Source organism: Vidua macroura, chromosome 2, assembly GCF_024509145.1.
Source record: "Vidua macroura isolate BioBank_ID:100142 chromosome 2, ASM2450914v1, whole genome shotgun sequence".
In the NCBI taxonomy this organism is placed as follows: domain Eukaryota; kingdom Metazoa; phylum Chordata; class Aves; order Passeriformes; family Viduidae; genus Vidua; species Vidua macroura.
Genome location: NC_071572.1, coordinates 65,820,585 through 65,844,378, shown reverse-complemented (window position 1 = coordinate 65,844,378; position 23,794 = coordinate 65,820,585). Strand labels below are relative to the sequence as shown.

General features: G+C 39.7%; 1 protein-coding gene across 6 annotated transcripts; it reads left to right on the top strand.

Moving 5' to 3' along the window:
* The first annotated feature begins 1,157 nt into the window (after window positions 1–1,157).
* CD47 (CD47 molecule) lies at window positions 1,158–23,407 on the top strand. 6 transcript variants are annotated; one of them, XM_054001771.1, is made up of 12 exons: window positions 1,159–1,273; window positions 4,419–4,769; window positions 6,106–6,144; window positions 8,327–8,416; window positions 11,526–11,627; window positions 11,997–12,089; window positions 12,606–12,701; window positions 14,227–14,319; window positions 16,040–16,071; window positions 18,405–18,429; window positions 19,073–19,100; window positions 21,048–23,407. In XM_054001771.1, the coding sequence occupies exons 1-11, from the start codon at window positions 1,228–1,230 to the stop codon at window positions 19,096–19,098; spliced, it is 993 nt and encodes a 330-aa protein (XP_053857746.1). In that variant the 5' UTR covers window positions 1,159–1,227; the 3' UTR covers window positions 19,099–19,100; window positions 21,048–23,407. The 6 variants fall into 6 exon arrangements, with proteins under 6 accessions (XP_053857752.1, XP_053857746.1, XP_053857777.1 ...); XM_054001802.1 differs by lacking the exon at window positions 18,405–18,429; XM_054001777.1 differs by lacking the exons at window positions 18,405–18,429; window positions 19,073–19,100; window positions 21,048–23,407 and adding an exon at window positions 18,300–18,398 and having other exon boundaries at window positions 1,158–1,273.
* The last annotated feature ends 387 nt before the right edge of the window (window positions 23,408–23,794 follow it).

The following is a 23,794-nucleotide window of genomic DNA, read 5'->3' as shown; positions in this document are numbered from 1 at the left end:
CTTTATGAATATCTGGAGGAAACAAATGCAGCAGTCAAGGCATCGGTACCCATTAATCACTTAGGGAGGGCCGGGGGAGAATTTAAGAGAATAGAGACTCAGGAAGCAGGGGGTGTTTGTGCGGTAGACCCACCCAACAGAAAGCCAATATAAATGTTGCAAAACCCCATAAATGCAGTAAGACATAAAACCTATGGAAATTCAATTTCTCACAGAGTTTTGATTCTGCCCTGACTTTCATCCTCTCTTGAACTTTGGAACTTGTAACAACATTGTAAATATAAACGTATCTATAAATGTACATAAAGGTGTGTTCCCCAAATATATTTAACAGTCCTTTTTTTAATGCCTCAGCAACACATATGTTTGAGAACAAAGATTCAAAATGTTAAGACAGCTCTACATTAAAAGTTCTAAGAAGAGGGAAAAAAAACCTCGTTCAAATGTATGTATTACTGCAAACACAGGAAAAAGGAGCATTTATCCTCGCTTTTAAATTAAGTGCAACAACTGATCACTTACAAGTTCTTCAGTGTTTTTGAACACCTTGTGTTTCATTTGCACTTAATGTATATGACTGCAGCCAGGAGCAAACGTACTCCTGCCAAGGCCGGCCTTCCACAGGCTGTTAGCGACAAGGAGGATGCCCTCAGCCCTCGGCGTCAGCTGACTGAGGGGAAGGGACGGAGAAAACTGAAGAGCTCCCTCCGTCCTCTCCCACTCCCGCTGGGCCGCGGCTCTGCCCACCCCAATGGGGTTTTTACCCTTCAAAAAATCAAGATGTTTCGTAATCAACAAAGCGGTGGAGGAGTCACCATGTAACGTTTCCCCTTTTACTGGAGCCGGCATCTTCCCCTGGCAGCCATTTTACCCGGCCCCGAACGCGACGCTGTGCGTGCGGGGAAACGCGAGCCATAACACTGCGGCCCCGGGCGTGGGATATACGTCCTGCTAATCACCTTAAAAAGGCACGAAACATCACCAAAACCAAGCCTTATCGCAGCACAACTCCCGCGGGTTACCGCAGAGTATCCGAAGGGGGGGGGGGGGGGGGGGGGAAGGGGGGCTGTCCGTGAAGGTGGGCCCGCCCCGCGCGCCCACCTCTGCGCCAATCAGCGGCGCGAGCCAATCAGCAGCGCGGGCGCCCCCTCTCCCTCCCCCTCCGCCGCCCGCCCGCTGCGGCGCCGCTCGAGCCATCGTTGCGCCGGGCCGCGCCGCCGCTCCGCTATGTGGCTGCTGGCCGCCTCCGTGCTGCTCGGCGCCCTGCGCGCAGGTGAGTGCCCGCCGCGCCCGCCCTTCTGCCTTTCTCTCCCCTTCCCTCGTCGTCCTGACTGCTCCGGCTTGTGGCCGCAACGATCGCCCCGAGGCGCATCCCGTACGGTCCCGGCGCGTGTACCGCGGCGGTGTCTCTGGTGGGGGGCCTCCGGGGTGCGAGGCCGGTGCGAGGGAAGGGCTGAGTCACCCCCCGAGCCGCGGGAAGGGGAGGGTCGGGTGGCGGCGGGCGGGGGCCGGTCCTGGAGCCAGCGGGGCGGAGCGGCCGCCGCCCGTCTTCCCGCCGCTCGGCGAGGGGACTCGCGGCGCTCCTGCCCGGAACTCCCGGCTGTTCCTGCTGGCAGCTGGCGCATGTGGGACTGCGGGTCCGTAGTGGTAGATCGCCATCCTTTGGGAAGGAGCGGGGACGCACACACGCACACAACACCCGCTGTCATTCAGCCGCCGCCGCTCCCCGCGTTGTGCCCAGGGCTGGCGGTGGGCTGCTCCCCGCAGAAGTTGCGGGGGAGAGGAGACACAGCGTGCCCAGAGCTTTGCTCCTCAGCTCCTGTGCATTAGGGCAGCTCAGCTCCGTGTGCTTTCCTGAAAGAGTCACGCTGGTCCCCCGCTGCGCAGGGTCTACGGTTGACGGCTTTTCTTTATCTGTAGGATCTAGGTTTGTGTGCCGTCGAAGTGCCGTTGACATCGCACAATTTTAAATTCTTATTTCTCTGCCTTGAGAAGAAACTCGGTGGGGGGACAGAGCTAAAAAAATTTCACCGAGTGCAGGTGCTGTAGTACTGTTTTTTCAGGAAGCAGTACATCGAAACTTGAGTGTTTAAACCTCATGTCGAAATCCCAGTCTGGGTTCCGGGGTTAGCAGTAGGCTGGCTTAAATGTCAGCATGGTTTGCATGAGGAGGTGAGAAGGGCCGGCTCCCATCAGGTGCACTGACCAAACTTAACCAGTTTTGCCGTGTATGGCAGATCTGAATTTGCTCTGCGTGTGCAGAACCTTTCTGTGGCAGCTTCGCAACTGCAAGTTCTTCAGAAGCCCCCACGCTGCGTAGTCTAAGGCTCTAAAATTGCCACCTTCATGTGACACCTCTAAGATGATAATCTACGAGAAAGTTGGAGGCGAAGAGCCCACCCAGTAATCCATTGCCTGCAGGATTTGCTGACTGTTGGGAGAGCGTTCTCTTGGCTTCCTCTTACCACCAGAATTGTTGGGAGGTTGGAAGTGGAAGTACCATTTGCAGGAAGCCGTGGGGCTCCCTTTAGTGGGAGAGCAGCCGCACAACCTCTTCCGTGAAAGCGGCCGGGTCGCAGAGGACAGAGCCCTCAAAAATGTAAATATGCTGGTTCTGAAAAAGAAGAAAAATCCCAACAGTTATTATCATGATTTAGTGTGAAACAAGTGTGAAATTTATTTCACAAAGAACCATTGAAGGTTTAAATTGTATTAGTTTGATTTTTATTAGGGCATAGGTTGAGGTTTGTGTATAGTTTCCCTTTGTTCTGCTTTTGTTGCTTTATTAGTTAAAAAATGCAACACAATGAGTAATCCAGAGAATACTTCTTCCTTCACAGTGCTGTCATGCATAAGATATACAGAGCCAGTTTATTTTAAGCTTTTGATATTCAATAGTAATCCAGGAAATAGTGTTAGAATATTAAAGTGGTATTTAAAACAGGAGTCTTTTTTTTTTTTTAATGTGATCTGGGACTCTTGATTTGAGGGAAAAAAAAAAAAACTACTGCAAATAGTGACATAACTTTTTTTCCCTCCCTTTTTATTTCTTTCTCCCCTTGCCCAAATTAAGTTTAGTCATTAAATACATATCATCATTCTGAGCTGATTTTATATATGTAAGTATCAGTAGTTCCTCTGAAGTACCTGGAACTATTCCAGTTTGTAAGTCTCAGTGCTTACAGTATTAGGGGATTGTCATATCCTTTCCCATATTTGGTTTTATCAGATGGATGTAGTAAAGCATTTTGGATTATTAATGGTTTTGGGGAGCAATTACTATGAAGAAAGCTATTAAACTTTGTTATGATTTCATACAAACAAGGAAAAATAGAGAAAATAAAATATTCAAAGCCTTCATAGCTTACAGCCAAGCTAGTTTAATTAACCTATTTTTTCTGGTTCCTGATGTAATTTATATACTGCTGTTACAATTTTTGATATTCTTAAGAACTAATGATTGAATCTTCATTTCTGATAAAATCTTGGCATAGGGCTTAGGTCTTTGTTGAAACAGTGGTTAGTCAGTGCTACTGTTTTAGAACTGTGGTGCAGTGTGGGAGAGAGATGGGAAAACCCAGCAGTGGTAACGTAATCCTTTGAGGTGTTTATTTTTCCTTACCTGCATTGAATGTGATTGTTAGAGACATTAGTCACAGTGATTTGTAATACAGGTTGGTGATTTTTACAAATTCTCCATTTTCAATTCTGTTGTGTATGCAGTCAAATACTAAGTAGTAATCAGTCAAATAATAAGTAGTAATCTTATTTAATATATAGTATTGTGTGTGCACATTCTCCACTGGAAAGGAAAAGAGAGAATTTGCAAGAGATGATCTAAACCTATGGGCATTTGGCTCCACCTTCAGAGATAAGAGGGAACAAGTGACAAAGCTTTCTTGACTAAGCTGCCCTGCCTTTTCTCAGAAGTGTAATAGCGAGACTTTCTTTCCTTAACGAGCTGTAAAGGGAGCTTGTGTGGAACTGATGCCTGTAGCTCAGTGTATAGATACTTGTGTGATCAGCAGCAAAACGCTGAACATCAGTGGGACAGTTTGTGGTTAATGTTAGCTGTATGCTTTGCAGAAACCAGACAGTATTTCCCCTTGCGAAATAGAAGTGTCCAAGTAAATAAATGACAACTCAATTTTTTTTTCAAATGTATGATATGTTATGGTATCTATAGATTAAATTAATGTGAGAATGGCTTGAGTTTGTGTATAATTAGAATTGTGAAGTAAGTATAATAATTCCTTTTTTTTCATCTTCTGTTGATCCCTTAAAGCATGATACTCTTTTTGTGATTTCACTGGAGAGTTTGTTTTGTTTTCCCAATTCACTTGTTGTAATTATTTCTTCTTCGTTTTTGAGTATTAAGAAATAATTCTGAATGTGTCAATTTTCATTTTTCTTTATAGGTTCTGCCCAGTTGTCACTTTCTGGGACAAGTATTGTGGAAAAAAATGACTGTAATAAAACTGTAGTTTTACCTTGTTACGTGACTGACCTAAAGCAGAACAATGAAAATGCCATGTCTGTTACATGGAAAAAACAAGGAGTTACAATTTTTTTTTACCATGGAGGAAACAAGAAGTTTAACATTGATCCCTCATTTTCGTCTGCAAGATTTTTATCCCAGGTGGAATTAATCAAGGGTGTGGCCTCGCTGGTGCTTGACAGTGCCCAAGCAACTGTGGGAAATTACAGCTGTAAAGTAACAGAATCAAACAGCGAAGGAGAAATAAAAATGGAACTTAAAAACAGCTCAGGTGAGTTGCCTGCTATTGTTTCAGAACCTGTTGGGAGGGGAAAGCAAGCAAAATCTTAAGGGAAAGAGAAAAATAATGAACATGGCAATGTATTCCTTTAAAGTGAGAACCAAAATATGTAGCACCCAGGCTTTCTAACTTGTAAGCTGATATGGCTTATTTTGGTTTAAATTAGAGAGAAGTGCTTCTATGGGAAAGATCTGAACACATTTTGTCATTCTGTAATGATGTCTGACCATGATTTAGGTCCCATATAGGAAAATCTATGCTTTCCCACATCTTTTTTATGCTGATATATTCAGCATTCTCATGTTATTGCGTGACATATTTCTGATCATCTTCATAATAGTGAAATGTATACATCCATCACAGTGTCTGCAGAGATCTTTTCTTGGAAGAATTGATTCTTGCAACCTTTAACTCTGCTGGAAAACTACAGGTAGAACTAATAGAAATTCTGTTTTAAGCGGTCTAAAACTCAGTCTGAAAGTAGGCAGTTTTCTAGTGAGGTTGAAAATGCTACTGCTAGATGGCAGCTTGTTGTGGTTTTCTAGCATTAAATGTCATCTTCAAAAGATGGTGTTTAAAGTGATGTTAAAATGAATGAGATTCACTAAATTAATTTCTCATCTAGGGAGCTATTTGACTTTATCTTGTCAGTCCCAGCCCACGTTCTCCAGCGCCTCAGCTGTTGGATTCTGCTGTACCTGTGTTATCTGTCCATGCTATGCAGACATGACAGTTTCACTGGACATAGGTGTGCCCAGTCCATCTGTTCTGCATGGGAGACTTGCCTCTGGAGAGCTGCTTGGAAGCACTGAACGTGTTGCATATGTGTAGCACATGGAACCTTACCCATGCACTCTAGAATTTTTTTTTTTGTTTTGCTACTAGTTTTCACATTTCACAATAAAATATTTGTGAAGCTCAAACAGATGTTGCTTATGTCCTGCTGCAGATATTTGTGTAATTCTCATTTGGGTCTAGTTATTGAGTTAACCATATACCCTGCATAGCAAACGTGATCCTGAAATTGAGAAGGGCATAGCCACTGAAAGTGAAGCTGCTAGAATATAATCCTTTTCTTAGAATGCTGCAGAAACAGGGAAGAGGTATACACAGTTTCCACTTCCTTCATTCTCTTACAGCTTACTCAGGCTTTTTTGACTGTTTATGCAATTCAGTGTTACCCTCCAGAAGAGGAAGCAAGGCTTGAGAATGTAGGAGAATCAAGTCCCATTTGCAAGTTTTATTTTCTCTGTGTTTATAATTTTGAAATTGGTATAAAGACAACAGACCAGGAAACTGATATAATGTTTCTAATTTCATTTTCTAGTTGTCAGTTGCGGTGACGAAACGCCAGAGGAAAAATGTGGTTAGTGAAAAACTCATAGTTTTGAGGTTGCATTAGGTTTGAGAGTATATGCTAGAAAATGTAAAACTTAGGTTTGAGGGTGAAGGAAATCAGTCGCTTGCTCTCTCTCTCAGTTCTTCTGCACAACTTTTTGTTGCTTGCTCCTCCTCAGTGTTCTAGAGAAACTCTTGAGACAATAAGCTAATAGAAGAAAGTGTAGTGAGTGAGTTTTGAAAAGGGTTAGTGGATAATGGAAATCCTGTACCAGTCTTCACTGTGTCATTTCTGAGCAATTAATTCATGCTGTCACTGCTAACATGTTCCAATTGATGCTTTAATGAAGATAGTCATACAAGAGCTAGCTATCTTCCATCTCTCTTAAAGAACTCCTCGATTCACCTAGGCAGTGGGTAAGAGTGTGAGCAAGATTTCTGTGCAAGTGCCCTCATTGTTGTGTATAGACACACTTTCCTGATCCAGGAGAGTGACTGTCAAGTTTTCCCATTTCCTTTTTCCTCTCTTCATCATCTCTTTTCTTGCTGCTTTTTCTCTTCTCTTCTTTCCTCATCCTTCTCATTTCTTCTTTTCTTCCTTGCCTTTTTCCCCTGTTTCCTTTGCCTTTACTTTTCTCTTCACTTTCTTTCCCCTAGTCTGGAAGTCTCTCTTCTTAGCTTGGAACTGACTGCCCTATATTGGCTCTCCAAACACTGCTTTATGCCAGTTCAGTTGATTACTATGAAGCACCAGAGTAAGGGAAGTATATTTCCAGGAAAATGCTTTCAGCAGTTCCTCTTCCTTGCATGTTGCATGTGTCTGTAGTATTGCAAGCAGTTCTGTACAGGAAGTTCTTTTGGACTCCAGTACCAGACCACACGTGGCTCTGTGTTGCACGCTGAAGCCCCAGCAGATACCAGGCTTCTTGGCTGCTTTCTTTTTATACGGGATACTGTCAGCTGGAAATGCTGCAGAGGAAATGAAGTGGCTCTCAGAGTCTTTGCTTGCAGTTACTTTCTTTAATTATTCTCAGTTGCATCAAACAGCATCACTGGGATTTGGCTTACCTAAGGAGTGGCCACTGTGTGTTGAAGTTACTGTTCAATATTAGTTGCTTTTTCAATATTGCGAATGAAGCAAAAAGCCTTGCTTTATACAATTCAATAAATTACCCTTGTTTTGATGAGTTAGAAGTTAGAAACTATTTCTCCATTTTCTTGCCTTCAGCTTACTGTTTGCCTTGTATTTCTGTTGTATGCACTGTATCTACTTCTGTGACCTCTTGTGCGAGGAGGGGAGGGAAAAAGGGAAATTTGTGAACTTAAAAGCTGCCCTCAGGGTATTTAATTGGCATTTTAAATTGTGAGGTATTGCTATTTAATTACATATTTCTGGAGTAACAGATACAAGTTTTATGTATAGAGAAAAATGCAACAAATATGCATCTTTATTAAAGATTAGACATTTCTTCGGAAGCAAATGTGCAGGCAGAGGAATGGTGGAAAGTATAATGTAAGAAGTGGAGACTTTGGATTCCACTGAGTGAGCCTGAATGAATATATGAGCAGAGATGCAAGAATTAACTGTATTTTCTAGTTCAATGGAGATATTTTCAGGATTTTATGTTGGAAGTGGCTTACAGGGTCTTAAAGCATGACTGACTGAACAGCTTATGGCATCCAAAATGCAGGGGGAAAAAAATCCAGATGGATAATGTTGGAAGACTTAAAATTGTTTCCCTCTCACTTAGGCTAGCTGTTGTATTCCTTACCACACATCCAGATTTCTTCTGGAGTTACTACCATTCAAAGTAGAATAGAATAGCTGAAGAGGCGTCAGATTGGACCTTTCATACCTTCTCTGCTTAGCCTAAATACTGTTTTTCTGATTTACAGAGATTTTTGTAGTTCCACCAGTTCAGTAGCTTGTAGTGCCAAAACCTAGCACCAGCATATTCTCTGCTCCAGTGGAAATTAATAGTTCCAGTTTGGAAAATACTGGGATGGCTGGAAGTACTGAAAAAGTAGGTTGTCACGCAGAAAAACACAAAGGTAGAAGACATAGATTTCTTAGCCTATTAAAATTCTTAATGCTGAATTGCATATAGTATTGGGCAATCTACAGCATAGCCTAAGAGGAATGATAACTACAAAGCAAATAGCCTCACTTTTTGTTCTCTTCCTTCTGTTTTTCTTTGTTTATTCTCTAGGATCCTGGTTCCTTCTAGCGGAAAGGGTTGGCATCGTATTATTGATGTGCTTACTTGTTGTTTTATGTATAGTTCAGTTAAGTGTTATTGGTAAGTATTTACTCTTTAATTCTTGGCAGTTGCTGATTTGTCCTGAAATCATTTCCATGCATATAGGCATCCATGTAAAATGAAAGGTGGTACTCATATCAAAAAGATATGTGGGAGTTGATCCAGAGAATACACAGAGGCGTGGTGTGTGTGAAGCTTTTCTTCACAGTTGATTAACCATGACATTATTGAATAATTTTAAAATGTTTGATTATATGGCCATAAAATCATTACGATAGAAGGATGGTGTGATCACTTCGTAATGTAACTATTTTCATTAATCTTTTAGCATTGGCTTAGTTATAATTTAACGCTGACATCCATGCTTTCGTTAAATATTTTTAGAGGCAGTACATCAATTCACCAGTGACAGACATCCTTAGATGTTCATTATACACTGTTGACCTACATCTGTGCAATGCAGAGTGTGCCTTATGTCTTGGTCTTTCAGATGGTGCAATTTGATACCTCAGCCTTGGTGATTTTTCAGCCTTTTTAAAGTTATGGACTTCTAAAAAATAAACAAAAAAAAGAAACATTTCAGCTAAGAGTCAAGTCTGTAAGAAATGGAAAGTAATTGCACTCAGAGTGATTTGTAATAATCACATACATATTCAGCCATCTATGTATAACTTCCTTTATTACTTTTTCCTGAACCTATGGCAGTTTTACGTGACTCTTCAAAGGTCCATCCATGGTCCAAGGTTGAAAATTATTAAATTAATAAATATGGGTGTACTTACTGTAGGTTGTTTTTTTTTTGTGTTGGTGTATTTTTTTTCCTTTAATTTGTACTCCTTTAGGTAACCTGGGAATCCACCAATGATACCTTATGCCTTTAAATAGGTTGTTAAATTGGGCATGATTCTTCTGTGTACTGTTCGGGAATGTTTGTTTCCTTGGTTTTGTGTTTTGGGGGGTGTTGTGTGGGTTTGTTTGAGGTGGATTTTTTTGGACTTTTGTTTACAGGATTGGCTTTTAGGATTTAAGTTCCTTTGGGGACAGAGGTGATGTCAGTGTTGTTATGGACAAATTCAATTGGGGAGGCTAATTATAGATAAATCAAATAACAAGAATTTATTAAGCAAGCGGTATTAAGCAGAAAAAACAGCGCTGGGCGGCCGGGGAGTGTCCACTCTGCCACGGCGCACCTTCCCCTTTTGACCTTTTTGTTTTTATAGTCCCCCCTTTTTTTTTGGTTGACATATTTTCTCTCGATGTACTCTGTGCCGGTGCAATTGGTTGCTAGGGGGTCCTTTTTCTCTCTGCCCTTGGTGGTCATAGGGATGAAGGCTCCTTATCTTCTTTGCCGGTTGTCCTTGGCCTAAAAGTTAGCTTGTATATAGTTAGTTACACAGTCTTCTATGCTAGCTGCATTTGCACAATTCTTAAGCAGAATACGTGTTGTTTATCAAGCCCCCCCCCCCTTTTTTTCTCCTCTTTCTCTTCTCACAGTCTGAAATTCTCTATTCAGTTTAAATTCTTACCTTCTTTCAGTGTTCGTTTTGATGAACAAAGACCTTTTTATTACAATCCCTCCTCTTTCTCTTTACCAATTTGTTCATTAAAACGCTTTAACTCTTGGTGGCTTAAGACCAGGGTTTCATCTACTTCTGAGTCCCTGGGCAATGCTTCATACCTCTCCCTAATAAGCATTAGATGAGCTGCCTCTAGTTTTCCTTTTACAATGTCTATGATTTTATTAAAAATGCAAGGTCCGAAAGTCAAACCTAGTAACAACAATATCACAGGACCTGCAATTCCCCATATACAGAATTTCTCCTTGAGTGCCATACCATGGAACTTTGCATCCTTTAGGATACCATGAGACCTGTAAAAATTTATCTGGATGGGTGACAGCCCAGGCAGTTGCTATGGTTTCACAGCCCCAATATCCACACAGATATTCCCCAGGGTAATTACAATATCCCCTCCCAGGATTGGAACTAGGACACCAATAGATAGTGTGGAAGTCAGGTTTACTCCATCCCCACACGGAGTTCACCAAGTCCTCATTAGTAACTAAAAAGGTAGGAGCTACAGTGGTGGCATTTTGCTTAACAACTTTCCCTTGGTCTATTTTGGTCAGAGTCCAATTAAATGGCTGGTGTGCATAGTCCCCTTGTACAGGCCAGGTACAACATATAACTAATATGTACAGAATTTGCCAGCAAGGGTGGAGTCCAAACCGCCCCAGAACTTGATTATCATTATTTCCCCCTTCCCACTGTTTGGTTTGACATGTTATTGCCGGGCTCACCTTTACCCTTGGGAAATCAGTATCCTTGAGGCAGTTCTTGAAATACCTTTGAATTGTCCCAGTTTGAGGGCTTTTTCCTCCACCGCTTCTTATCCCTCTGCCTCGCTCGCCGACCCGGTTGCTTCGAGCCGCGAGGTGTACCATCTTCTTGGCAGCAAGGATATTCTTCAGGAGGACCCTTACTCTGTTTTTGCTGCCTCTTTTTGAATGATTCCCAATTCTTATCCTTCACTTGCGGTGAATTACACTGATTTCCAGGTAAAGTCTTCCGGCAATTCCCTTTTATAATTTGAACAATTAGGGGAATTGGTTCATTAGAGTGGTAACAACAATTTTCATGCCTAGCCCCCTTAGTAAACACCTCCCACCACTCTTGGGATTCCCTTGATAGGGTGCCGTTCTCTTCTCCAATCTCTAGGACTGACTTTGTCAGTTCTCTTTCTAATTGGTAACACCCTTTACAAATACCCCTAGGAGGGGTACCTCTATAACTATGGACCCACCACCGTTCCTGGCAGATTTTACAAATATAGCATACAAAAGGGTAACAATCACAATCCTTATTTGTACAATAGACTCTAAAATCATCAGTTATAGGATATCCATAATCCAATATCTCACTATACCAGCTGGTTTGTACAATTTTTACTGAGTCCATTAAGTCTGTTTAAATGTGACCTTTCCTTATCATTTATCAAACAATAAAAACAAATTAAATCTTTGGAGTTTAAAATAGTTTTAGATGTTATGAGTTTGAGTTTCTTTTTTAGGAACAGTCCAAGTCATAAATATGTATATTTCAGTGAGAGAATCTATGTGTCTGATTGTTTTCCTCTCTATCTCTTTAAGGATTAAAATATGAAATTGAATCTCAGAGGAAAGTGTGCACTATTGTAGCACTTGTCATCTTTGCAGTTGTAGCTGGTGTAGGCGCTGCTCTTTTTATCCCAGGTAAGTGATTAAAATTACTCTCTTAATTTAAAGGAATAAGAGCGGAAAAGAATCTCTTCAATTCTGTAGTATGGAAGTTAGTACCACCTATTAGCTGCAATCTACTATTTTTTAAATTAAAAAAACCATACAGACTACAGCAGAATCAACATTGGAGTTGTCAGGCCCTCAAGTGATCAGAGGAAGATACTGACTCAAAATTTATATATATTTTCTGTCCTACTGCTTTGGGTGAATATTAGGGACTAGAGAGTGACTTCTGGTCCTTCAGTGGATAATTTGGTGATGCCAGTGATTTATGTTTGTTGCTTTATGCTTTAATCCAGTTAACAATTTTGATTTTATTGATTCCCACATAAATGTTTGCAGATGGCTATACTGTACAGAATCAGGCTGGTCTTGGCCTAATTGTAATCCCTGCTGTGATTTTGGTACCTTTTCAGTACGTCATGTTTGGAATTGGTGAGTATTTCTTTACTCAATAACGTATGGATAGAAAAAACTGAGCTCCTCCCGTAATCTACAAAATACTCTGATTTTTATAAGCAGGTGCTACAATAGCATCCTGTATTCATCACATTTATAGTACCTTGAAACAAAACGTTTAGCCTTTGTTTGTTGGGCTGAGTTGCTTCACAGAAGAAGTAGGAGTTACCTGCTGGAACAGTGAGATTTAGGGTAGCACATCTGAGTGATTCCTGCTCACCTTTCCTTGGGTTTGGGGACCAGGTTGAATAATTAGCTCTGAGAATGTGGGCTCCATTTTTTTCTAAGTGTGGTTTGTTTATAATGTTATTTATATATATATAATTGTATGTGTGTGTATACATACAGGAGCCTTGACTTGCAGTGACTTGTGGGGTTTGTTGTCAGCTAATTGGCTGAGCTTAGAATTTAGGAGAATCTGATTTCTGGCTTTATGCAATTACCTGTCTTTTATGTCTCTAGTTAAATTCTGTAATTTTTCTTTTTCTCCAGTTTTTGACAGTCTACTGCAGGCAACATTGGCTCTGATAGGTTTGAAACTTCTTGGGTTTATAATTGCTGTGGTTGGTTTTGCACTGTGTGTCCCAGGTAAGCAGTTAAGTCTTCTGTGAAAGTGTGCCTTTTACTCTTGTCTACACCTGATGTTTGTTTATTTCTAACGCTAAAACTTCATGAAAATGCTTCACTACATGGTATGTTAGCTAATAACTTTTGTAAATGTAGTTTAGGACTACTGTGCTAGTGCTTTTTTATCTGGTGAAAGAAGACTAGCCTAAAGGAGGTATTGTATACATCAATTTCATGACTGCATTCTGTGAGCATCTGCATTAAAAAAAAAGTTAATTGTTTTAATTTTGCATGTTAGTGTCAATTTTGGGTGACTATTATTGTTATTCTTACTGAGGCCTAGGGTATTTAGAAATTAAATAATAATTTTCACATGTTCAGTGATGAAATCAGAAATTCCTTGCTAAACTGAGTCCATTAATATTTCAATTAATACCATTAAAACACATTAAGAAGGTAAATGTAGAAACAGTAAACTTGGAATTGTTCTTGGGCTGTTGTAAGTGTGGTTATGGCTGACACTCTGTTTCATCACTGAAAAACTGTCCCTGCGGTGAAGAAACACCAGCTAACCACCACACACAGTGATGTCCCTTGTCCCTGGCCTGCCTTTGTCACCTCCCTGCCACCCTGTGCCACCAGAGTACCCCACAGCAGATAAAAGGGTCAATTTAGGACTAATTGTCCTTGGCAATATATTTAGTAGGGGAATGCATATTTATGTTCCTTGTAGGCACTTTATGTTCCTGATTTATTGTTTTGCACAGATACTCTTCGTTTTAGATTTTCATTTTAGATTCTTTTAGATTTGTTGGGGATTTAAGACCTCTTTCTTATTGAAGTGATTTTTAAAGATTTGTCTAATCTGGATGAAATGATAGCCTTTTCAGTGGAGCAGTGATTTGAATTTTATGCTTATTGTTTAGTATTTATAGAAGTATTTGTAAGTTATAATAGTAAAATAAACTGATGAGTGATTTCTGGTAAAGCATTAATACAAGGATTTTTTGGAGGATGTTTTATAATGCTTGTAAATGCAAAGTGTCCCTAGGTTTTTCAGGGTGTTCTTCTCCAGATCACACATGGTAGTGTTACCTGTATCTCTGGGGATTCAGCTCTGTGACCCTGAACTGTCAGAAGAAGCATCTCATCCTGGGTTGAGCTGACAGATAGTTGTAACAACAACAGTATTGTATTCTGTCATGTAAAACTATTACAGGCCAGAACAGTTGGAATTGAAGATGGAAGTGTAAACTTAAAATACATTTAATGAAAGAACATTACCAATTGCAGTAAATTACAATGGAGTACCTAAACTTGTAGAATAGTTCAGCTAAGCAGGATAAATCAGTAAATGCCTCTGTATCACTAAAGAATGTATACAAAAAAATAAAGATGCAGGAATAGTTCTGGAATAGCTTTGAAAGCGAAATTGAACATGCCTGTCTATCAGGTTTATTTATTTTACTAAGCAGTTACATCTGAAAATAAGAGTTTGTGTTTTTTTGTGTCAGTTGATACAGTTCTTTTATCATGTTTTTCCCAGCCTGCCCTCCGTTACATGCATCTGTTCTGATTGCTGGCTTAGCTATTATGGCTTTTGCAAGTTTGTGTAGTCTGCCTTACGTGTTTTTTATGGGTAAGTAGCACCTAATATTCTGAATTATTTTCCTTTCAAGTAGACATAATTTATCTGAGCACAAGGTGTGATTTCAGAGTTACATAGTTGTAAAAATTCCTGAAAAGTTGTCTGTATGTGTTGGCTTTGTTTCCTAGAGCGCGTGGGGAATCTTGAGTTGAGAAACCCACAGTTTATCATCATAAACTATTTCAAGATCAACACAGCCAGGTTTCTTAAGTAAGGGTGTTTCAATTGTAGGAGGCATGTTGCTGTTTAAGTTCTGCATTTACACAGTTGGCCAGCTGGATCTTAGAATGAAGAGAGCAAAAGGGTGTAAAGGATTCTGTAGAGTGGGTTGTGGGATGGTGGTGACAAAAGCCTATCAAAACACGGATTTAAAGAAGCAATGATCTGCCTACTGATTGGCACTAGTTAGAAGTAGGTTAAAAGAAGAGCAATTTGAATGCACACCTTTTATTTTAGTGAGCCCTGGTTTTCCTCCTGCTTAATTTTAAAACCCAGGAGAAAAGAATAGCAAGGCATTGTTTCAGAAACGGATCTGTTCATCAGATCTCAAAAAGATGAGAGATTTAAAGATGTGCTAAATAAGCAAAACTCAGCAATGCTGTGTGATTGGAATGCTGGCACACCACGGCATAACATTGCGTGGACTCTACAGCTTGGGTCAGAATGACTTTTGTTTCAAGCTGTGCACAGGCTCTTCAAACACCTCTTTGTTGTCCACCTTCTGTGGACATAGAACTCTGCAACTGAGGAGATGTTGCTTCCAGACTCAAGCTGCTAAAGTGTTTACAGCGAGTGCAGTCACAAGTCTGCACTGAACCATGCAGTCTTCCAGGTTAATGTGTGCACACCATGTGTGGTCATAGCCAGAAATAGACCCTGAGACAGGGGGAACTTCCAGTAGAGAAGAAATTAAGGTAGAATGCTTAATATTTGATATCTAAGATAAATTGAGTCAAAAATATGGCAGACATGAATCAAGACTTTTAATAACAACAATAAATTTATATTTTATTGACTTTGATTTACTTCTGTATACTTGTATAGTATATCCTTCAATGCTGTGTGCCCATGGTCTGCATAAATGTTGCATTTCTGGTTTCATTGTGCTGCCTGAAGAAGTCAGACACTACTGTTGGTGTAGATTCTAGCATGCCAAAATAAGCACAATGAATAGTGTGTAGCCTAATTCACCTTTAGAGCTGACTGCACTAGTGGGGCAATTCACACGCTGTACATGATAAGATACAGAAGAGTGCTTAGAGGCTCTAAGAATTTCCAGATCATAGAATTAAGTACCTTTTTTAACATCCAATTCTGTGTTACAACTCTGTTGCAAGTTTTATCAGTAGACAATACCTTTTCCAAGGTAACAAGTGACAAGATGAGAGGAAATGGCCTCAAGTTCTGCTGGGGAAGGTTTAGATAGGACAGTAGGAAAAATTTCTTCTCTGAAAGGGTGGTCAAGGATTGAAACAGGCTGCCCAGGACATGGTGAAATCATGATCATTGGAAATGATATTTAGGTGTGGGCCCTGAGAACATGGGTTAGTGGTGAAGGTGGTGATGCTGCTTGGGTTGGGCTTGCTGGTTGCTTGGGCTTGATGTTCTGGGAGGTTTTCTCCAACTTTAACAATTCTGTGGTTCTATGTTTTTATTTGGTTGATTGTGACATTTACTCATCTGCTTGGTCACTTTTTTGTAATTATTTTAGGTTCCAGAATGAAAGATCATCCTCGTCCAGGGGTAAGCTTAAAATTAATAAATTTGGGGTGACTAGATGGCTCAGGGGATTGTAGTGAGATACTGAACCTTTCTTCACTAGTTCGAATTCAGACCAGGTTGGTAGCAAGCAACAGTTCTGGCTGTGTAACAGATGTCTAATGTTGAGTGAGTTGGTGGTCTCCATTGTCCCTATTGAGTGTGTCTGTAGTACTGTAATTGCCACCCTGACATAGGGCTACTCTGACTGTTCAGCCCAAATGGAGTTTCCATTGCTGTCACTGAATGGTGGTGGAAGTTTGGTGTTCTTTTACAATGCACTCTTCCACCTGAATATCTAAAAGCCATTTTGCTCACCTTATTAAAAAGCTTTTTCATTAACTTGAGTGCAAAACATCCAGGTAGCCTGTAAGAAAGACTAAAAAGGTTTTTTCCTGCGGTCTTGTACACCAGAACCCTTTGGTATTCTCTTCAGTTCCTGGCTATACAGATGGCATAACCTTGACCTTTTTTCTGATTTTTCCTATAATGCCCCCTAATTGGATGAGACCTTCTGAAAAGAAAGTGCTTGTCTTTAGGTGACACAGAACAAATTGAAAAATACCTTTTTTTTTTAAAAGAAGGTTTTTCAGTTTGTAGTTTGGAATTGTAGAATAATCATTTCCAAAACATTAATTTTCACAGACTTACACGGTGCTTTTGAGTGATCCATGTATGTGAACTGCCTGATTTCTGGTGTTTTCCAGAAGCAAGGAAAGAGGTGCAGCTGTAGAATACCAGTAAAACTTCCTTGCAGCAAGGGGATCTGGCAAATACTAACTCATCCCACCTCCTGGATGCCAGCCATCATTTGAGACACATTTTCAGGTCTCCAGTCTAGAGCCTGAGACCCAGCTGTTGAAGGAAGATGGTTTCTAATAGTGAGAGCTGACTGCAGTTGGGACAAGAGATTTTTAGTTTTGGGGTTTTTTTTTTTTATTTATTTATTTCCTTTGCTTTTGCTCATCCATTTTCATTGTAAGAAAGAGTATTTCAGAGGATTAGTCTTCCTTTATGGAAGGAACATAAGTGCACAGAGTTTAAAAAAAATAGAAGGAAAAGAGGTTAAGAGATGTTACAAAAATGAACTGAGAAGTGAATTGAAGGTATGCTTCATTCAAAATGAAATCTTGCTGTTACCTAACATCCTTGTGCTTACTTGTAGAATGGAAATAAACAGGGCAAGAGGAGGGTGGTTTTTTCCCCTTAACTTAGTTTTGGTTGTAAATAAAGTTTGAACTACAAACCAGCATGCAAAATAGCATCCTTTGGTGAGAGCTCTGTTCTCTTTACGAGCTGCTCTCCTCACAAGGTGGTCTTCCATGGCAACAAGGAATTGAGAAATAAATAGCCACAGCAACACAAGCATGAACATCATGTTACTCTCTGAACTGGGGACAGGAATGAAATCAAAAGAAATTTTAAAACTTAGAGGTCATTGGAAACCTCAGCAAGTACACATATGTTCTTTGCAGCTGCAGATAGCTGAGGGCTAGATACAGAGGAATTCAGGTGATATAATTTGTGTTCATGAACTTAGGGCTGCTAGGGAAAGACCTGGTGGAATCTGGAGTGTGTTAACATGCTGCTTGTTTCCATCAAGGGCTCTTCAGCCTATATTGCTGTGCTTTGAGGCAGTAAATAGGTGTGAAGTAATTTTAAGAATACACTTTGATTCTGTGTCATCTAATGACTATGGAAAACCTATTATTGGTGAAGGGCATCATTTTGACACTGGGGCACACTTAAAAAATGATTATTGAGATTTTCCTGAGTTGAAGGGAGAAAAGGTTTGTTTTTGAACTCTGCCATCTTAACCAAGTACTGATTTTTTTTTTTTTTTTTTTTTTAGCATTTCTGTAGGTTGCATGGGTTGTTTCTGATGATTGTCTAGAATAAATGCGCAACTGTCATGTATTTGTATTTCTTTCGGAGGAGATTCCACTTGATTTGCTTGGCTACTAATTTTATTTTCTTTTTTAGTCCTGCTGCTTTGTTACTAACCATTGATCAAATGACAGAAATTATCAGTTAGGTTTTAGAGCTTAAAAGTAGTATCTGCATGGCTTCCGCTGCCACCTAAGGGTATTTCATTTGGGTAAACATCACAGTAAGGGAAAACAACTTGGAGAATGCAGCTATTGACTGATATAATTTTTTTCAGACTTTTAGTCATTAATTTGATTAACATTAAGCTTTCTTCATTTTTGTAGAATCACTACTTACTGTATATGTCAATTAGAGTAATTTAACTGTGGCCAGCCAAAAGTAAACATGAAGGCTTTTTATACATATATATATTTTTAAATGTTTTGCAGAAAGCTGTAGAAGAACCACTAAATGGTAGGTGATATTCAAGGTTTATCTTCTCATTAAGGGATTAATTATGGATAAAGATGGATCTAGTTCCCAGTACCAGAACACTAAGATGGCAGATCAGTGTGGCAACTTATGTGGTGCTGTGAGTCAGTAAGAGTCTGATTTCTCAATGAAATGTTGCTTGCAGCTCCAGACTCCCTGTTTTATGCCACAGTGCTTGCTAACCAGAGGCACTCTTTTGACTATTTTAGGACAAATCTAGTATCTCACAATATTATGTCCACCCTCTTTGCTTTGCAAAATATCCAGCTTTTAAGGGAAGAAGAGGGTCTCATATTGAAAACTGATGTTAATTCTTCATAAAGATTTATTTGGGTGAAATACTTAACTATCACAGCAAAATCTATGCTTGCCACTCTATTCTTCTCATATTTCCTTGGGTTGGGGAACCTCTCTCATGATGTTGGGAGACTGATAGCACTTAAGGTGAGGGAAATCTACAGTGAAAAAGGGATGACTTTGAATTTTTTTTCTGCTATTATGTTCACTAATTGGCATGCTGAGTAGTAGCAAGTTCTAAATGAATTTTAGAATTAACCTGAATATTAACTGTGAAGCATTTATTTCTATTTCACTCATTACTAATCCATCTTCTTGACTTTTAAAGATGCAAAAGGAGTGATGTTAGAATGATGGTAAGTCTAACAGATGCTTGTTTTAATGGCTAAGCATTTGAGGGTTTTGATGTTTAGAGTTACCCAGTGCTAATTCACTGAAACTTGGAGGACAGGTTTCAGAGCAGGTGCTGTTCTTATTCAAATTATATTTGATTGAAAAGAAAGAATACCTGTATCCCATATCAAACATAGGGGAAGAATATGTATTCCTAAACAGTGAAGAGAATGAGTCAGTGAGAGAACTGTGCAATATTGTGTTTCTCATCGGATGTGGAAAGTCAAATAGGTTTATGTTTCCTTTTTGCTCATGTAGTATTTAAGATGCATGGAATGTTTCCTTGGTGGTGGGTTGTTCTGTTTGGGTTTGTGGTTTGTTTTATTGTTGTTGTAACTAAGCTTTCTCTCTGCATTTAATTGGTGATCTCCAATGGAAATTCACAGGAAAGTGGTTTAAAATTAACTTCCTCTCCTTCTCTTTAAGTGTTACTTGAATTCTCTGGGTTTTGTTAGATTGTATTCCAGTCAGATTTCACTCAGTTTATTATTTTTCAGATTGCTCTAATTGAAGAGCTTAAATTTTTGGCTAGATGATAAGGTTTGAAAATGAAAACAATACTATTGAGTCTTTTCTATTCAACAGGTGTACTTTTCATGGGAATAGGATAAAAAAGCATTTGTTGATGCTGTTGTTACTTAGGTTTCTCCCTGAATACTGAGCAAGCTTGTCATGAGATATCACTAGACTCTTAGCCTAGTATTCCTGCATTCAATTACATTTTGCAGCTTGGGAGGAAGAATAAACTCACTCCAAATCTGTTAGCTCACTTGAAATACTTTTATATCATGCCATTTCTAGGAGGCATGAATTGAAAATGAGCAAATAAATGAGATACTAGTTAGCTCTAATTGGAAAAAGGTGTATGAGTTTTAAAAACAGGTTTCCTTACAAATACCGTGTGCTGTTCGATTTGTGCTACTTATGACTACTACATTTGGTTCATCCAAATATCTCATATAATTATTTTCTAAACCAATAGGAATACAAGCACTTCTGCAGTACAAAGGACAAGTGCATTGGTGTCTCATAAACACATTGATAAATGCATACCAGTTAGTGTAATCTGAGCTGGATGGAGTGGAAGGCATGGCCTGCTCCAGAATTGACTACTGCTTATTCTTGACAGAGTTCAGAGCAGGAAACAAATAGGTATTTGCCAGTCCATTGCATTCAGAGCAGACCAGAAGGGAAATCAGGGTGGGCTCTCTGCAGTTACCTCATCCTGCTGAAGAACAAGGCGGAATTTTGCTTGGCGATCCAATTTTAAATAAGTTGCCTGTTTTTTCTTGGGTCTCATTTAGGTTATGAAAACCTACCCTCTAGTGCTGAGGTGGAGCTTCCAGAAGCATAGAAATTGTCAACTACCTATTTAATTTTAGGGTAGAGCTAGAAATCTGTCTGTTTCTTCTGCTCTGAAAGATGGCTCCTAACCAGTGACAGAAGGTTTTGCAGATGGAAGGCAAATGCTCTGACTCACACGCTGGAGGCAATAACCTTTTGAGCTTTACCTGCTTCTGTGTTAACCTTCCCTAAAAAATTCACACACAGACCAAAGCAGGGATTAATCAGATGCTGAAGCTGACCAGCTTACAAAATAGCATGTGAAAGTAAACTAGCATTAGAATACAGGTGGGTCAGACAGCTGAGCCTGTGAGCCAATTCAGCGTATTCACATTCACAAGTGAAAGTTCCAAGACACAGTGTTCACCTTTCTTTTGTGGAGATGCTGAAACATCACTTGCTGTTACTAACACCTTTTTCTACTGTTTGAATGCTAAATGTGCTTTCAATTTTGAAATGGAAAAAAAAAAAAAAAACAGCCTGTCAGCTCTGACTTGCATAGGCAGCACAAAACATTGCTGTTCTTCCCAAACAATATTTATTTTTCTTTCTTTTTAAATTCCCAGAACTGCAGAGTTATGTGATGCATATATAAAAAGTACACCGTTGTTGATACACCGTGGCCTTGAAGATGCACTACTCATCGAGAAGAAATTCAGGAATCTAGTTGTTTTGCATGTGTGGCAAAAGTGCTTTTGATATAAATGACATAATTTTATAGTCACAGCAGCTGTAGCAAGGAACATGTGTGTTTGCCCACATGTGATCTTTATTTTCTATTGTTATGGTGTATATGGGATGGTTGAGGGTGAGAATATAAAAAGCACTGTTTGCCCAGTACAGAGTCTCCCTGCAGTAATCCTTAGTGGTATTATTTTAAAAAACTATCATTAGTCACTGCTTTGATAATGGGCCCGCTGAGCCCAGAGATTGCAATACCATTTAGACTATTTTTTCTTTATTTGTGTGCATGGACAAAGTATGGTTTATGTGTATGATACAAGCGGGAAGTAGAGATTGTACAAATACATCTTTCCTGACATTCAGCAAATTTTTATTAAAAAAATACAAAGTTACACACAAAGTTGCATAAGTACAGAGTTTACTCCCAGCTCTCCTGAAATTATTAACAGAGTTCTAATTCCATGAGACATTAGTATTCCTCTCTGTGGACAGTAGTCATGTGTGCTCTGGTGGCTGATATTTTTGTCCAGTGAGAGGGCTCTCCGTGCCTTCTCTGTATCCTTTGATGAGAAACTGCTCAGTTGTTGAGCCTAATTCAGCACTGGAATTACAGAGCACAGGAGCTGGTAATCTTAAAGCTGAATGTGGTTCTTGTGTGTGTTCATGTTGTGCAGTGTGTGGAATTGGAAGCAATTTCAGGCTTTCTTAACTCAGTGAATTTGTGAAAGTTGTGGATGCTTCATAAAAATAGGAGCTTCCCATTTAGTGTATTTTTGACAGAATTTAACACCTTGTTTTCTTGAATGGAAAAGAGCTATATAATTTCTGGCCCAGGTTTGTGTTGCTGCCATTATATCACAAACACATAAAAAGTAAGAGGAGTTGAAGAGGAGTGAGGAAGCTCAGTTTCTGTATATATCTAATGGTATGGTTAAAAATCAGTTTACTAGGACTTGCACATTCCATGAGTTCTGCTATGTTTTACAGCTGTTTTGAGAGTTGTTCCAATATAGTTGGCTGCTCTTGGACTTTGTGTATACTTTGTAGAAATCTTGACACTGTTTCCTGTTTGTACTAAGGTACTGTATTTCAAAGGCACAGACGGTTTTCTCCTTCTAACACTTTAAAACTTGGTTTGGAAAGCTGTTGCCAAACAGTCACGTAATAAAATCCATGTTTTTAAAGATCCTGAGTAATTTGGCACTTCTCAGAATAGAATGTTACAAACCAAGGTTCATATCCATGTTGTGGGTACATGTTGCAGGGGTTTGGGTCTCTGCATGTTGAGCTCCGAGTCGCATTAAGAATTCAACAAAGCAAAATTGGGATGTCTGATTTTATAGTAAGTGCTGTCATAACTGTCCCTCTTGCCAAGGCTGCTGGATTGAACCATTTAAAGCAAGCTGTGGGCCAGCCCTCACTGGGATCAGTGGAACTGGACACAGGGAAGAGGGTCACCCATGCGATAAAGAGAATTGTGTATGGCTCACATTTACTGTCCTATGTTGCCAGCGGGAAGATTCATGTAAGGTTTGAGCTCTTACAGGTGAATCTTTTGGTGCAGGTTTTTCCATAATCTCAGTGATACCTAACTAAAGATGGGAGATGGTTCTCCATTACAATTCAGAATAAAAGTTTTTCTAATTTAGTATTGTGCAGTGCTCCCTGTTTATAACTAGTGGTTCCCTCTGGTAAGTTGAAAGTCTTAGCAGTGGAGGAATAAAAAACCAAATCACCTGGAATTCTGTTGAGGTATTCTGCCTTATAAAAACAATTATGTATAGTAGCTTTATGTTAATTTCTGTAAAGCAAACTGCAGCAGAACCCCACTGTGTCACCGTGGGATCAGGCCAAGCTGTTCCTAGGAATTGTCAAAACCTGAGGAGCTCAGTGGCTGGCTATGGGCTGCAGAATTGTGGACCCAGAAATGGGAGAAACCCACCATCCTGTTGCATTAAGGGCTGGATTTCTTGTAGGTAGGAATTTAAAAGTGAGAGTTCAAAAAGTCATTGGTACACCCAGCCAGCCCTTTCCCACCAGTAATTTAAACCAAAGTTGTTCATAACTGTATTCTTTCATTTGTGCGTGTACATATGTGTGTATATATAAATATATAGACATTTTAAATAGCTATAGATCTAAATAGTCTTTACCCAAGAAACTGTTTTTATTTATGAAACATGAAATGGTTTTGTAAATATTGTACTAATATACTTAAAAAATAAAATCATTTTAAGTTGTTTTTGCGGGAGATTTTCTTGTTGCCAACACACTGAACTTCCGTAGCTGCTTCCATAAATTCATAGTCATAGCTGCTCTTTTCCCTGTCTTTATGTATTACTGGATCTTCAGGAACATTCTCAGGGTTACATAGGCTGCTGCAGATGATTTTGGGTGTGTTTCTCCTTAGAAAGGTCATCCAGATGGTGAAGCAAGTGTGTAGGCTGCCTTGTAATAACTTCAATTGCACTCTCCAACATCAGCCATCAAGTGTTGTCACCCAAGTGTGCTGTGGGAGGAAATGAGGAGTAACAAGCTGCTGCTGCCACTGTAACTTCAGAAACAGCAGAGCAGCACCTCTGTCCACTCCATCTTTGCGGCCCTGCAGTGGTATTTCTATGGGAAGAGG

Coding starts and splice junctions, on each gene's coding strand:
- CD47 (XM_054001771.1), top strand. CDS start 1,228: ATGTGGCTGCTGGCCGCCTCCGTGCTGCTCGGCGCCCTGCGCGCAG. Junction 8,417..11,525: donor AGTTCAGTTAAGTGTTATTG/GTAAGTATTTAC, acceptor TATCTCTTTAAG/GATTAAAATATGAAATTGAA. Junction 12,090..12,605: donor GTACGTCATGTTTGGAATTG/GTGAGTATTTCT, acceptor CTTTTTCTCCAG/TTTTTGACAGTCTACTGCAG.